Consider the following 13,258-nt stretch of genomic DNA (forward strand, 5'->3'; position numbering starts at 1 on the left):
ACTATGTCAGCATTCTGTCAAAATGCAATTTTGTTCGACTCTTACCTCATCAATTACCTCATATGGGCGGAGATGCTGTCCTTGACACTCAAACGCCAGGTCCAACAACCCAGGATAACTAAGGGAAGTCAAATGTCTCCTTTTCTGTCCAAACACCTGGGATATAAGGTTAAGTAACATCCTTCAGACAACCAACTCTTTTGTTGCACGACCTTTGTCTAAGAAGCCCTAACTGTGCATGGTAATGAATTGCGCCTGTTTTGGGCAAAGTCATTTCCCCTACTCTAGCTATTAATTAGGTATGACGCTGTGTTCAGCCGAGATTCAAACCTATCACCTTCCCGACGACGAGCGGATGCTCTACGGTTGAGTTACGGTCGCGGGCTTTGTTCGACAATTACTTGACAAATTAGATATTAAATTTAAAAAAAATATTACATTTTCAAAATATTTTGTTTTGATGAGTAATATTGAAAAAAAATTGTATTTTTGACACACTCAATTATTACATATTAATCCTTATTTAGTAGTGAAGCTACTCCATAAGTCATAATATTGTCCAATGTCCATCCATCTGTCTCACACCTAGGGTGGAATGTTATTTATGAAGCTTTTTTTAATGCTTATTAAAAATGACGTGCTACAATACAAATGACCGATGAAATTCCAATACACATACTAAATTACCAATAGCAGGCCAGTATACTTTTTGATTGACCAATGGTAGTTCAGTATGACGTCATTTTTATAGGCACTTCAAAGAGCTTCTTATTTATTCAACTCTAAAGAGATAGAGGGCTTTTATATTCCATAATTAAGTAACATCAATGGCGGTATAGCTTTTAGGCTGCTTTTCAGCTGCTTTTATATATTACAACTGATTCTCACATATCTTTTTTGTTTATTTGTCCGATTTTAAAAATTAAAACTGAAACGACCAAGCTAATATTGCTTGATTCAATTCTACAAGAGACAAAATGAATTGAAAACGATTACTAAAATCAGAATATCTTAATGTCTTAGAATAGTGTATTTAAAAGAAATAGGTTAAAAAACATATTAGCATATTAAAAGCATATTAAAAACAAAATTACATTGCCAGTGTCTATAGATGACGCGGAAAAAAAGCTTTTCTTTTGGTTTATCTAAATATTTCTAATTGACTTAAGTGCTGTTTATTTATAGATGGAGGAAGTGTATTTTATACCTTAAGACCCAATTTCTCAATCAACCAATGATGACATTTGTTATAAGAAAACAGGAAATAATGGCTAGGAGTTTATTTTGTGCTTGAAAAACTTAAGCTTCCTCAAAAAGAGGACGAGACAAGAGACAATAATTCTTGTCATTTTTTTCCCATACAAGTAAATGTCCTTGTGAGTTTTTAAACTTAATTTATTCCAGATATGACTTCCTTTGTTATTTTCACCTAAATTTTTGTTATTGTGCATTCACTTCCGCAAATATATCAGTTTATCAGCATATTATTACAACAGCACAAACTGACTCTAACCATCATTAAATCCTTAGTATTATGAGAGGCAGTAATTTATCTATAAACAAGGATGCCAACATCCATAAGTAGCGAAGTTCAAAAATGATGAAGAGAAATCAGGAAAAAAAATTATATAGAGCAGTAACATACAATAAACATGAAACATGATAAAATAGGAAAATCAAGAAACCTTTAAAATCACTCAACCTTTAAAACTAAACATCTTGATGAAACTTGATGCAAATTGTAGAATATGAGCAAATTCAATCCCTGATAATTTCAGCCGTCAATCCTGAAAAGGAATAGAGAAAATCACGAAAATCTAAAAAACTAGGAATCGATCTAGCAACCCAATTCATTGAAACTTGGTGGAAATATGTAGAATGGACACCATGGAATCTGTCCCGATTTTGTATAACTTTTGCGGAACATGTTCCAGTTACGTCATATTTTTCTTTCCCGAAAAAGGGAAGGGGGGAAGAAAATCTCTTCAAAAGAGATGGGGAAAACCCCCTTTTCTCCCATCTCTTTTTTCTTCCCCCCTTCCCTTTTTTTTCTTTCCCCCAGGTAAACATTCTACCCTGCCTCCCTCTCCTAGTACTAGGTACTGTTGCAGCCACCAGCAACAACCAAGAAGATCCAGGTAAACATTAACCCTCAATCCCTCCCCTGGTGGGAACTGTTGCAGCCACCACCAACAACCAAGAAGATCCAGGTAAACATAGTACCCTGCCTCCCTCTCCTGGTAGGTACTGTTGCAGCCACCAGTAACAACCAAGAAGATCCAGGTAAACATTATACCCTGCCTCCCTCTCCTGGTAGGTACTGTTGCAGCCACCAGTAACAACCAAGAAGGTCCAGGTAAACATTATACCCTGCCTCCCACCCCTGGTAGGTACTGTTGCAGCCACCAGCAACAACCAAGAAGATCCAGGTAAACATTATACCCTGCCTCCCTCCCCTGGTAGTAACTGTTGCAGCCACCAGCAACAACCAAGAAGATCCAGGTAAACATTAACCCTGCCTCCCTCCCCTGGTGGGAACTGTTGCAGCCACCAGCAACAACCAAGAAGTTCCAGGTAAACATAGTACCCTGCCTCCCTCCCTTGGTAGGTACTGTTTTAGCCACCAGCAACAACCAAGAAGTTCCAGGTAAACATTCTATTTTGCCTCCCTACCCTGGTAGGCACTGTTGCAGCCACCAGCAACAACCAAGAAGACCCAGGTAAACATAGTACCCTGCCTCTCTCCCCTGGTAGGTACTGTTGCAGCCACCAGCAACAACAAAGAAGATCCAGGTAAACATAGTACCTTGCCTCTCTCCCATGGTAGGTACTGTTGCAGCCACCAGCAACAACCAAGAAGATCCAGGTAAACATTCTACCCTGCCTCGCTCCCCTGGTAGGTACTATTTTAGCCACCAGCAACAACCAAGAAGATCCAGGTAAACATTCTATCCTGCCTTCCTCCCCTGGTAGGTACTGTTGCAGCCACCAGCAACAACCAAGAAGATCCAGGTAAACAAAGTACCCTGCCTCCCTCCCCTGGTAGGTACTGTTGCAGCTCCAACTACCAATAAGAATTTTTCCAGTATCTCTTGAAACTAATTAGTAGTAATTACTTTTTCTTTTTAAAATAAATTTTAAACTGTGCGGGGGTCAACTTTCCCACCAACATCCAACTCAATTGCTCCTAGAGACCTCTAGGGCCGTAGCCGCTAGTAACATATATATACACTAGCGGCTTCGCCCCTAGCCTCTAGGGGCTTTGCCCCAAGAGGTGATAAAAAAAATTAAGGCGAAATTTGTAAAAAATTAATATTTATTGTTTTTAGTGAGAGAATGTTGCTATTCTTTCATTCAAAATAAATGCTGGAATAAAAAATATTTTTTGAACAAAGGACCAAGGAAATCTTCTGCAAAAAAAAAAAAAAAAAAAAAAAAAAAAAAAATGGGGGGGGGGATTTTTTTGTTTTTGGGGGGGTTGGGGGTGTCCCACCCCCCAAGAAAATAGCTTAAAACCACCACAGGACCAATAGGTATATACCCTGAAGAGTAGAATCCGATCGGTTCAGTGGTTACCGAGATCTTAAGGGACAGACAGACGGACAGACGGTCAGACGGACAGACGGACAGACGGACAGACGGACAGACATCAAGCTACTTTGTATTATAGATATATTAATGTTGTTAGGCGAAGAAGAACTTACCATCTATGAATATCTTGCCTTCCTGAGTGCTTACCCAGAAATTTACCCTGAAGCCAACTCTGAACCACAGCAGAATGAGGTCAGTTTTTTTTGCCGTATCTCTTCGAAACTGATTAATATCCGATGGATTAGAACCGGTCCTCAGCCATATGGAAAAATTATGTCTAGCATCGTATTACGAATCTACGAATATAAAAATGTACAATCATAAAATTAAAACCAGTTTTTTAGCCCGTCCATTCAGTGTGGCTTCGAAACTGATTAATATCCGTTGGATTAGAACCGGTTCTGAGCCCTCTTATATTATAAACGATTTTTCATGAATATTAAAATTAGAATAATAAAATCAATAACAGAAAAGTTGGCCCCACAGTGCCAACTGAACTGGTATTGATAATATAATTTTCATTTTATCATCCGCGGAAAAATGTCTATAATATAATGCGATAAATAACTATTAATGAATTATGTTTAGAGAATGTTTAGTTGAGACTTAAACTGAAGAGAAAGCCTAAAATACGTGTGACGTCATAAAAATCCATCTCTTTTTTTGGAGTTTACTTTCCCACTTCTCTCAAATCCTTCCTTTTTAGACGTATTTTTATGACGTAACACGTGACATTTTTGACTTTGTCAAGCATAATATTTTTTAAGGTTAATTTAACAACCAGAGTTAAGCGTAGCCCCGTCCCCGGGTGGAAAAGGTCAAGCTGTTTATAGTGCCTATTAAAATGACGTCATATTAGAATAGTCCATATTATGACGTAATTCGGGATTTGTCGGCGAAAAATTTTAAAATTTAGTGCCCATAAAAAAGCGGATAAATTAAAAATCTGACGTCATATTATCTGATATGACGTCATATTTTTCTTATATGCACTATAAATAGCTTTGGAGCAGGTTCAAGAAGAAATTCAAGAAGTTCGTCAAGAAGATAAAAGATAAAAAGTACATTGAAAAAATTCAGAAAGCCGTTGAAATTTACAAAGGTCTGCAGTTTGTGTTCAGCGGATAATTTTTTTTGTAAAATTGGCGAAACATAACTTTAGAGTCCGATTTTGTACAGTATAGGCTTTTTAATGGATTTTTCAAATTCTGTTTAAAAAGGTTTCTTTCCAAATAAAAAACGATTTTATAAACTTAAAACAAAAATATTTGAAAACCAAAACATTAAGCATTATCTTACTGGTTATTTGTACTTGTATTTTTTAAGCTTGCGTGCATTTTTGGTCTTCTGGATACAGTCAATAGATTATTGATTTAAAATTTTGTATTAAAAGATAAAAATATCTTATTCTGTAGAAAAATGTTATCATTTTTTATAATAATTAAATTGTTTATGTATATTTTATGCTAAATAAATTATAGATTATTTGTGATTTTGATTTTTATATAAGAAACTCGGCAATAACAAGATTTTAATGAAATAAAAGAATAATAATGTCAAATTATTTATTTATGGCATGTATTATCAAACAATTAAAAATATGGACAACAGCCTTTTTTATTTTTTCTGGGGGCTTTAACCCTGTGTGATAGTAAACCCCTAAAACAAACCTAATTAAAGTATTATAAAGGCGTTTTTCTAAAAATTCGAAAGAAAATTGAAAAGAAGGTTCCTCTTCAAAATATTTACTCCGGGCCTTCGGGTCTAACAAAACTGGTTTAAATCTTATAATATAATTATATAATTAATAGGTTTTATTGTTCTTGTTTATAAGAGGCAGGTTTTTTGCCATAAAACTATGATATGGTTTTGTTGAAGAAGATAGGAAAAGTGGCTGACTCAGATTATGACGTCAACAAAAATTAACCAATGAGAGGTCAGTATACTCTGTATTTGACCAATGGTAAAATTTATAGAAGCCACTCATTGGTTAATTTTTTTGATGTCATAATCTGAGTCAACCACTTTTACTAGCTTCTTTGCTGAATTTCTAAAATGTTAAATTGAAATGACAGACTTTTAGAATTGAGGACAATGAAATATGGTGCTACAAAAATTAAAATCTATTTTCTGCTTGACAATTGAGGGTTGCTGTATTAAAAAACAGAGATTTTTTTTATTTTCAGACGGTTTTAATTTGATGCTTTTAGAATTTTCATTTCCGATATATTAAATTAATCAACAAGTTTAATTTTACAATACGGTCAAATTTTTAAAAATATAAACAAGGATGTCAACATCCATAATTAGTGAAGCATGTTTGGGAATATGGAGACTTAAAGTGCCTAAATCAAGAATAGATTTAATGGGGAAAAAATCATAAAACCTTTCACACGCGCTTCTATATTTTTTAATTTTTATATTTTGTATCATGAATATATGACAAACCTATAGACAAAGTTGAATGCTTTGATTATAGAGATGATTAGCTAATGACATTGTACATTGTTGTCCTAGGAATCAGACCTGAATCTTTAAATCATTTTAGTGGTGAGCCAGATCGGGGTGAGCCAACTTTCCACCAATGAGAGCACAGCATTTTATGAAATGCCGCGCTGTGATTGGCTAAAATTCGGCTCACCCCGATCTGGCTCACCACTAAAGATCCAGCTCAGTATTAAAAAAATAATATCAATCGGATAATTATAATACATAAAAAATATGTTGTTAAAAAGTTAAAAATCAACATGTTTAAAATGGACGTAACAATTTTGGTAACGATTATATAGTTGCAATGATTAAAAAATTGTACCTAACTGCTACAGTAACCAGTAAACAAAGTTTGAAATCAATAGGACAATTATAACATGCCTAAATTAATGAAAAGAGCTAACCGTTATGGACGTACGGACGAACTGACCCTAATTATATTTGCTTTTGAAATGTCCTCCCTCTCCATCTTAAACAGCATAAAAATTTGTGTTATGATATATAATAATGATATATGAGACATAACTATCAATATAAATTACCTTTTTTGTTATTTTGAAGAACAATTTTTAATATCTTTTGGAACAATAGATGATAAAAATTGATAATTTATTCAGAATCATAAAGTATAACAGAATGACATTATTCAGCGCAGCGCTGAACATATAAGAACTAGGGCTCGGCAACTGCAGTCGCAGCAACAACCAGCATCAGTCGCGCTGCTTTCTCAATCGCAGCCTCGCGGCTGTAAGAAAAGACAATGGCGAACAAATTAAAGTAAAATTCCCTTCTTTAGATTACAATTAGTTGTTGAAATTTTGGACATTCAACTTAATAATTCAACCAATCAAAATTCACTGAAGCTAAGCCCCTAAAATTGCCAAGCCAACGAATAAGAAAACGTTCTAATAAAACTTTGGGGACTAGTGTAATAAACAGCCCATTGTCCCCTCTCGCTCTGACAGAATGTAGTGTTTTAATTCAATGCTAATAAAGTATAAATGTTACGTAATTGTTAAGTCACCGATTTGCACATAATTTTGACAAAAGTTTATTTTCAGCAAAATACGTACAATTACTTTTATTAGTTGAAAAATATTTTATAATTCTAGACATATTTTTAGGATAAATTTTAAACCAAAAGTGGCATAAAACCAGACTTAGAAGTATCCTAAAATTGCATAGATATAATTGTATTTTAATTAAATTAAATAGTAGCTTTGAGAACAATAAAGTTTAGAATGAAATCATAAAATATTGAGACAATGATTTTATTATTAAATATCTATAATTCTATATCTCCTCAGTTTGATTTACTATAGCATGGAGAGAATAAGACTTTCGTTAAGGTAAAACTGAGCTGGATCTTTAAATGTGTAGCCGTTGCTGTTGCCAGAGGTACAGCCAATAACCTGATAGCTATAAATCAAATTGGCTACGCATGGCCACGACTATATGCGATCTTGAAATCACAACCCCTTTTTGAATTTTCAGTAAAAACATAAAGAAGAAAAATAATATAATAATACGTAAAAACTTTAAACATTTAAAAATCCATGTTTTATCGGCAGCACTGGCTGTGGCGACGGCCACGGCTTCAACTACGGCCACGACTACGGCCCCGGCTACGGCTGCACATTTAAAGATCCAGCTCTGAAGTCTGTTAACTAATTATATGTTTGATCATTATTTGGCCACAAAAACGCTTAAAAACAGATCTGTTTTTTTAATGTTTATTTTATGGTATCCATGAATATAAAAGGTAGCACCCAAATTTGCATATTTTTAGTATTTTCATAAATTTTTCCTAAAATAACAAATATATCTCAAAACTGATTACTTGGGCTTGTAAAGAATATATAAGAGTACATAAGCATTTTTGACATGGTTATGACCAAATAATTATCAAACTGACTTTATTTTCAATTTTTTTATCCACAAATTTATTGTATTAATACTTAATCCAAAGAATTATATTATACTAGTTGATGTGCAACTGGACTCTAGGGTATTGTAGGGGAGGTAAAAAAATAGACCAAAACCAGCCCAAAACATTTACATAGCTTCCCTGAAAAGTCCAACCGATTTGGAGTATCAACACCTGAGATAATAAGCTTCAGAAAAAATCAAACCTTAGTGTTGATTTTCTATCATTTGAACTCTAATTTAAAGATATTGATGCTTTCCTGAAGAGCATCAAAATAAAATAATTTAGGGGGAGGGTTATTTTTTTCCTGCAGGACTTTACCTGCCTTGGCCTAACTCTTTAGTGCTACCCAGTACCTAATATAACCTAATACCTGCCTGAAAGTAATAAACCAACAAACAAACAAAAAATAAACACAACTCTCCTTATTTCTAATCTATTTATAAAATCTGCAGAAACCTAAGTTGCTTTTGGAAAATTATCTTAACATTTTTTTTTATAGATATGTTGTTGTATTTCTTGCCTTTCATGTACTACATCCAGTTTATTCAATGCACACTGGTTCCAACACTGCACTCTATGGAATAGATCAGGACATCAATACTTTGGTTGAAATTAATTCAAATAACGCATCACATGGACTGGACACTTCATCAGAAATGGAAATAGTCACAGAGCATTCTTCCCATGGAGTTAATCAAGATGAGGATCCCATGAATGAAGGTTTAAATCCACCATCATATGTTGAAGCTAATCATATAATTAAGAACAAAGTGTCAAATCCCTCCCTGTATAATGTTGTTAAAGAGGTATCTTACCCTATGGAGATAATTACTATCCCTGCAACCTATGAGTCAAAACAAGACTTAGTTCCATCATCCTATAATGATAAACCTTCACACTATGGTGATGATGCGGAGTTGAATACAGCAACTCATAGCAAGGACACAAGTTTACACAACACAACTTATGATGATGACAAAGTTGAGAAGAGTTTATCCTATGGATCTGACAAACAACCAAATCCAATAGCAAATGATGAGAAAGAATTGTACATGATGTCTTCTGGTAATGACAGAGTCAAAAAGAGTTCATCTTATGGTGATGTCAAAGTAGAAATGAGCTCATCGTATAATGATGACAAGCCACCAAAGCCAACACTTTTGCCATATGGTAATAACAAAGTTAAAATGAGTTCATCATATGAAAATGATAACCAACCAATTCCAACACCATTGCAATATCATGAAGACAAAAAGGAAATGAGTTCATCGTATGAAAATGACAACCAATCAATTCCAACACCATTGCCATATGGTGATAATAAAAAGGAAATGAGTTCATTGTATGAAAATGACAACAAACCAATTCCAACACCATTGCAATATAGTGATTATAAAAAGGAAATGAGTTTATCGCATGAAAATGACAACCAACCAATTCCAACACCATTGCCATATGGTGATGACAAAGAGGAAATAAGTTCATCATATGAAAAAGACAACAAACCAAACCCAACACCATTGCCATATGGTGATGACAAAAATGAAATAAGTTCATCGTACAGCAATGACAACGAACCAAACCCAACACCATTGCCATATGGTGATGACAATGTTGAACTAAATAAAATGAGTTCATCATATGAAAATGACAACCAACCAATCTCTTCATTATTGCCATATGGTAATGACAAAAATGAAATTAGTTTATCCTATGGAAATGACAACCAACCAATTCCAACACCATTGCCATATGGTGATGATAAGAATGAAATAAGTTCATCATATGACAATAACATCCAACCAAACCCAACACCATTGCCATATGGTGATGACAAAAAGGAAATGAGTTCATCGTATGAAAATGACAACAAACCAAACCCAACACCATTGCCATATGGTGATGACAAAAATGAAATGAGTTCATCATATGCCATTGACAACAAACCAAACCGAACACCATTGCCATATGGTGATGACAAAAATAAAATGAGTTCATCACATGAAAATGACAACAAACCAAACCCAACACCATTGTCATATGGTGATAACAAAAATGAAATGAGTTCATCATATGGAAATGACAACAAATCAAACCCAACACCATTGCCATATGGTGATGATAAAGATGAAATTAGTTCATCATATAGCGATGACAAGCAACCAAATCCAACAACATTTAATGAATATCCTTTAAACCAATCACATTATAATGATGACAAAGGGGAAAAGAAATCATTTTATGACAAGGAACAAAATACAACACCATTGCCCTATGGTGATGACAGTGTTGAATTAAATTTATCGTATGGTAATGACCATCAACAAAACCCAACACCATTTCCTTATGGTGATGACAAAACGGAAATGAGTTCATCACATGAAAATGACAACAAACCAAACCCAACACCATTGCCATATGGTGATGACAATGATGAAATGAGTTCATCATATAGTGATGACAAGCAACCAAATCCAACAACATTTAATGAATATCCTTTGAACCAATCACATTATAATGATGACAAAGGGGAAATGAAATCATCTTATGACAAGGAACAAAATTCAACACCAATGCCCTATGGCATAGAATACATTGTTTCAAACCCGCCATCCTATGGCAATGCACAAGAATCAACCCCACTACCCTATGTCATAGAATCGGATGAAATAGAACTGGACCCAATTTCTGTTTCTTATCTAATGGACCAAGATTTAAACCAGCCATCATATGGACCTGCCAATAGTTCCTCATTTGAGGATGATTATGATATAAACGAATATAAAATAAGGTAAAGTTTAAATTTTAGCTGAAAGTATTAAGAATCCTTTCTGTCTATAAAAAGGTCAATCTCTATTTTTATCTAAAAGTTTATTATTATATCTTTATAACTTTAATGGCATAAGACAATTACCTACCTCAATTACCTAATTAAGGCATGATTATCCTTTGATACTCTAACATCCACAGATATTATCTTAAGAAACATCCAACAGACAACCTTCCCTTTGATCAGTCATATCGTTAGTTTCAAAAACTAATTTAAGGCTTCAAAATATTAAAATTGGTGCCAAATATTGCTAAATTCCCTAATTTTCATACTGGGGTTAAACGTGTGAAAGAAAGGGGTTAAATGGGAATATTATAAATATTGAAATAGCTATACATTTTCATACGGCCAGGATATCGTTGTAAATCACTAATTATCCCTTTCAAAAACTTAGCTAGACCGTTTAATTTTATTGGGCAATTTGAGTTTTTTAAAAAATATTGGATTTCTCAAATAAATTAGCATGTTCATATGATCACGGAACCTTCGCATATTACAAAAAAAATTTTCTAGCTAAAGTTTTTTTTTGTTGAAATATACATGAAAAAATTTAAATAGATATAAAATTTGTATAATAGATAAGATTTTTAACACTGAAAGGTTTTTTTACTTAATATTTACTTAATATGCACGTCATTATAAAGTATAAACATTGTTTACTGAAGCAAAATGTTGTCCAGATTAAATAGTGATTGTCAAAGAACCACTTTATCTTGTTTGACTTGTAATTTTACAGTTCGTATTTGTAAAGTAGCGGCACTGCAGAAAAAAAATTTATCTTCAGTTAAAATTTCCCTCCTTTTTATGAGGTTCTTCCACTGTAACTTAAGAAGGGGTCATCTTAAACGGGTCAACATATGGGAGAGGGAGAGGATTAAGAATAAAATGAGAGATAAAAAACAAGGATGATAACTTCCTTAAAAGCAAAATAGTAGTACAAACAAACATTAACACTTGTATTTTGTCTGTTGTTATAACTGAATAATCAGAATATAAATGTTTAAGTAAAAACAAAATTATAAGTGAATATTTGGAGTTGCTATGCTTTCTAAATTGTACAATAGAACAATACTAACATGCCTAAATTCTAAAAAATCTATCAGTTCCAGATGTACAGACGGACGGACGTGCAACCAACCCCAATTATAGAAAAGAAAATTATGATAAGAGATATCAGTAAAGGACGGAGCGGCCTTGATTATAGAAAAGCTTCGCTTTTAAAAATTGGTCCTTAGAAACACATTCTTACAAAGGTATATCTAACATTGTCTCACATAAAAGTTAATTTTTAAAAGCGAAGCTTTTCTATAATTAGGGTCGGTCCGTCCATACGTCCGTCCGTCACTCCGTACGTCCGTCCGTAACAGATAGCTTTTTTCGTTAATTTAGGCATGTTAGAACTGTCCTATCGATTTCAAACTTTGCATAGTGATTCCTGCAGTAATTAGGTAAGATTTAGAAAGCGTAGCAACTCTATAATCAATTTTACATCGACTCTTATACATTTATAATCTGATTATTCAATTTTGACACTATACAAGTGTTAATGTCTGTTTGTCCTACCAGTTCAGCGCTTCGCTTTTATGGATGTTGTCATCCTTGTTGTTTCTATAAATGCTCATATTTAAACTTCCTATTGTATAGGATTATGGGGGGTGGGGTGTGTTCACAGGGTTTTTTAACCCCCCCCCCCCTCCCATATTCAATTGAATATGATTTACTTTACAAGGCATAGGAAAAAAACAAGCCGTTCTTATTTTCTCTGCTCCCTTCCTGAACTACAAATGAATTCTTAAGAGCAACTTTTTTTTATGGGGGGGGGGGGAGGGAGATTAGAATATAGAATTAGTTTTTTTCTTCGGCACCTCGGGGCCAAAAAAACTGGTTTTAATCTTATAATTGTACATTCTATATCCGCGGAAAGCCGTTTATAATACAATGAAAGAAATAACTATTATTGTCCATGTTTTACCTTTTACCTTTATTTTGGCAGAAAATAGTAGTAAATCATATTCAATTGGATATGGGGGGGGGGGCAACTCTGTTTAACTTTAGCCAAATAAAGGAAATCAGAGGGTTTATCAACAAGGATGAAAACATCCATAAAAGCGAATCAGTAGTACAAACAAACAGTAACACTTGTAGATTGTCAGAACTGAATAATCAGAATAAAGTATAAACAGAATTATAAGTTAATATTATAAAGTTGTTCCATTTCTTAATCTATCAGTTCTAGATGTACAGACGGACGGACGTGAAACCAACCCCAATTATAGAAAAGCTTTGTTTTTAACAGCAGTAGATATAATTAACACCCCTTCCCATAAATCTTTACAATAGGAACTTGATGTTTAAATATGAGCAGTTTTAAAAGTTAAAAGAAACAAAATTTAACTTTCACTTTTAATTAAGAAGCT

General features: G+C 33.8%; 2 protein-coding genes across 3 annotated transcripts in view; both read left to right on the forward strand.

Moving 5' to 3' along the window:
- The first annotated feature begins 827 nt into the window (after positions 1-827).
- LOC145305437 (uncharacterized) lies at positions 828-5,152 on the forward strand. Its single transcript, XM_080147053.1, has 7 exons — positions 828-833; positions 2,112-2,210; positions 2,476-2,574; positions 2,913-3,012; positions 3,689-3,783; positions 4,359-4,408; positions 4,605-5,152. The coding sequence occupies exons 1-7, from the start codon at positions 828-830 to the stop codon at positions 4,717-4,719; spliced, it is 564 nt and encodes a 187-aa protein (XP_080003179.1). The 3' UTR covers positions 4,720-5,152.
- Positions 5,153-7,342: 2,190 nt separating this feature from the next.
- LOC145306220 (uncharacterized) overlaps positions 7,343-13,258 on the forward strand; it is a 68,083-nt gene continuing 62,167 nt past the window's right edge. For both annotated transcript variants that reach the window (XM_080148247.1, XM_080148248.1), the window contains exons 1-2: positions 7,343-7,430; positions 8,511-10,802. In XM_080148247.1, coding sequence (XP_080004373.1) covers positions 7,405-7,430; positions 8,511-10,802 — 2,318 coding nt within the window. In that variant the 5' untranslated portion in view covers positions 7,343-7,404. The remainder of the gene's footprint in view (positions 7,431-8,510; positions 10,803-13,258) is intronic.

Source organism: Acartia tonsa, chromosome 14 (genome assembly GCF_053477335.1).
Source record: "Acartia tonsa isolate MP-2025a chromosome 14, ASM5347733v1, whole genome shotgun sequence".
In the NCBI taxonomy this organism is placed as follows: Eukaryota; Metazoa; Arthropoda; class Copepoda; order Calanoida; family Acartiidae; genus Acartia; species Acartia tonsa.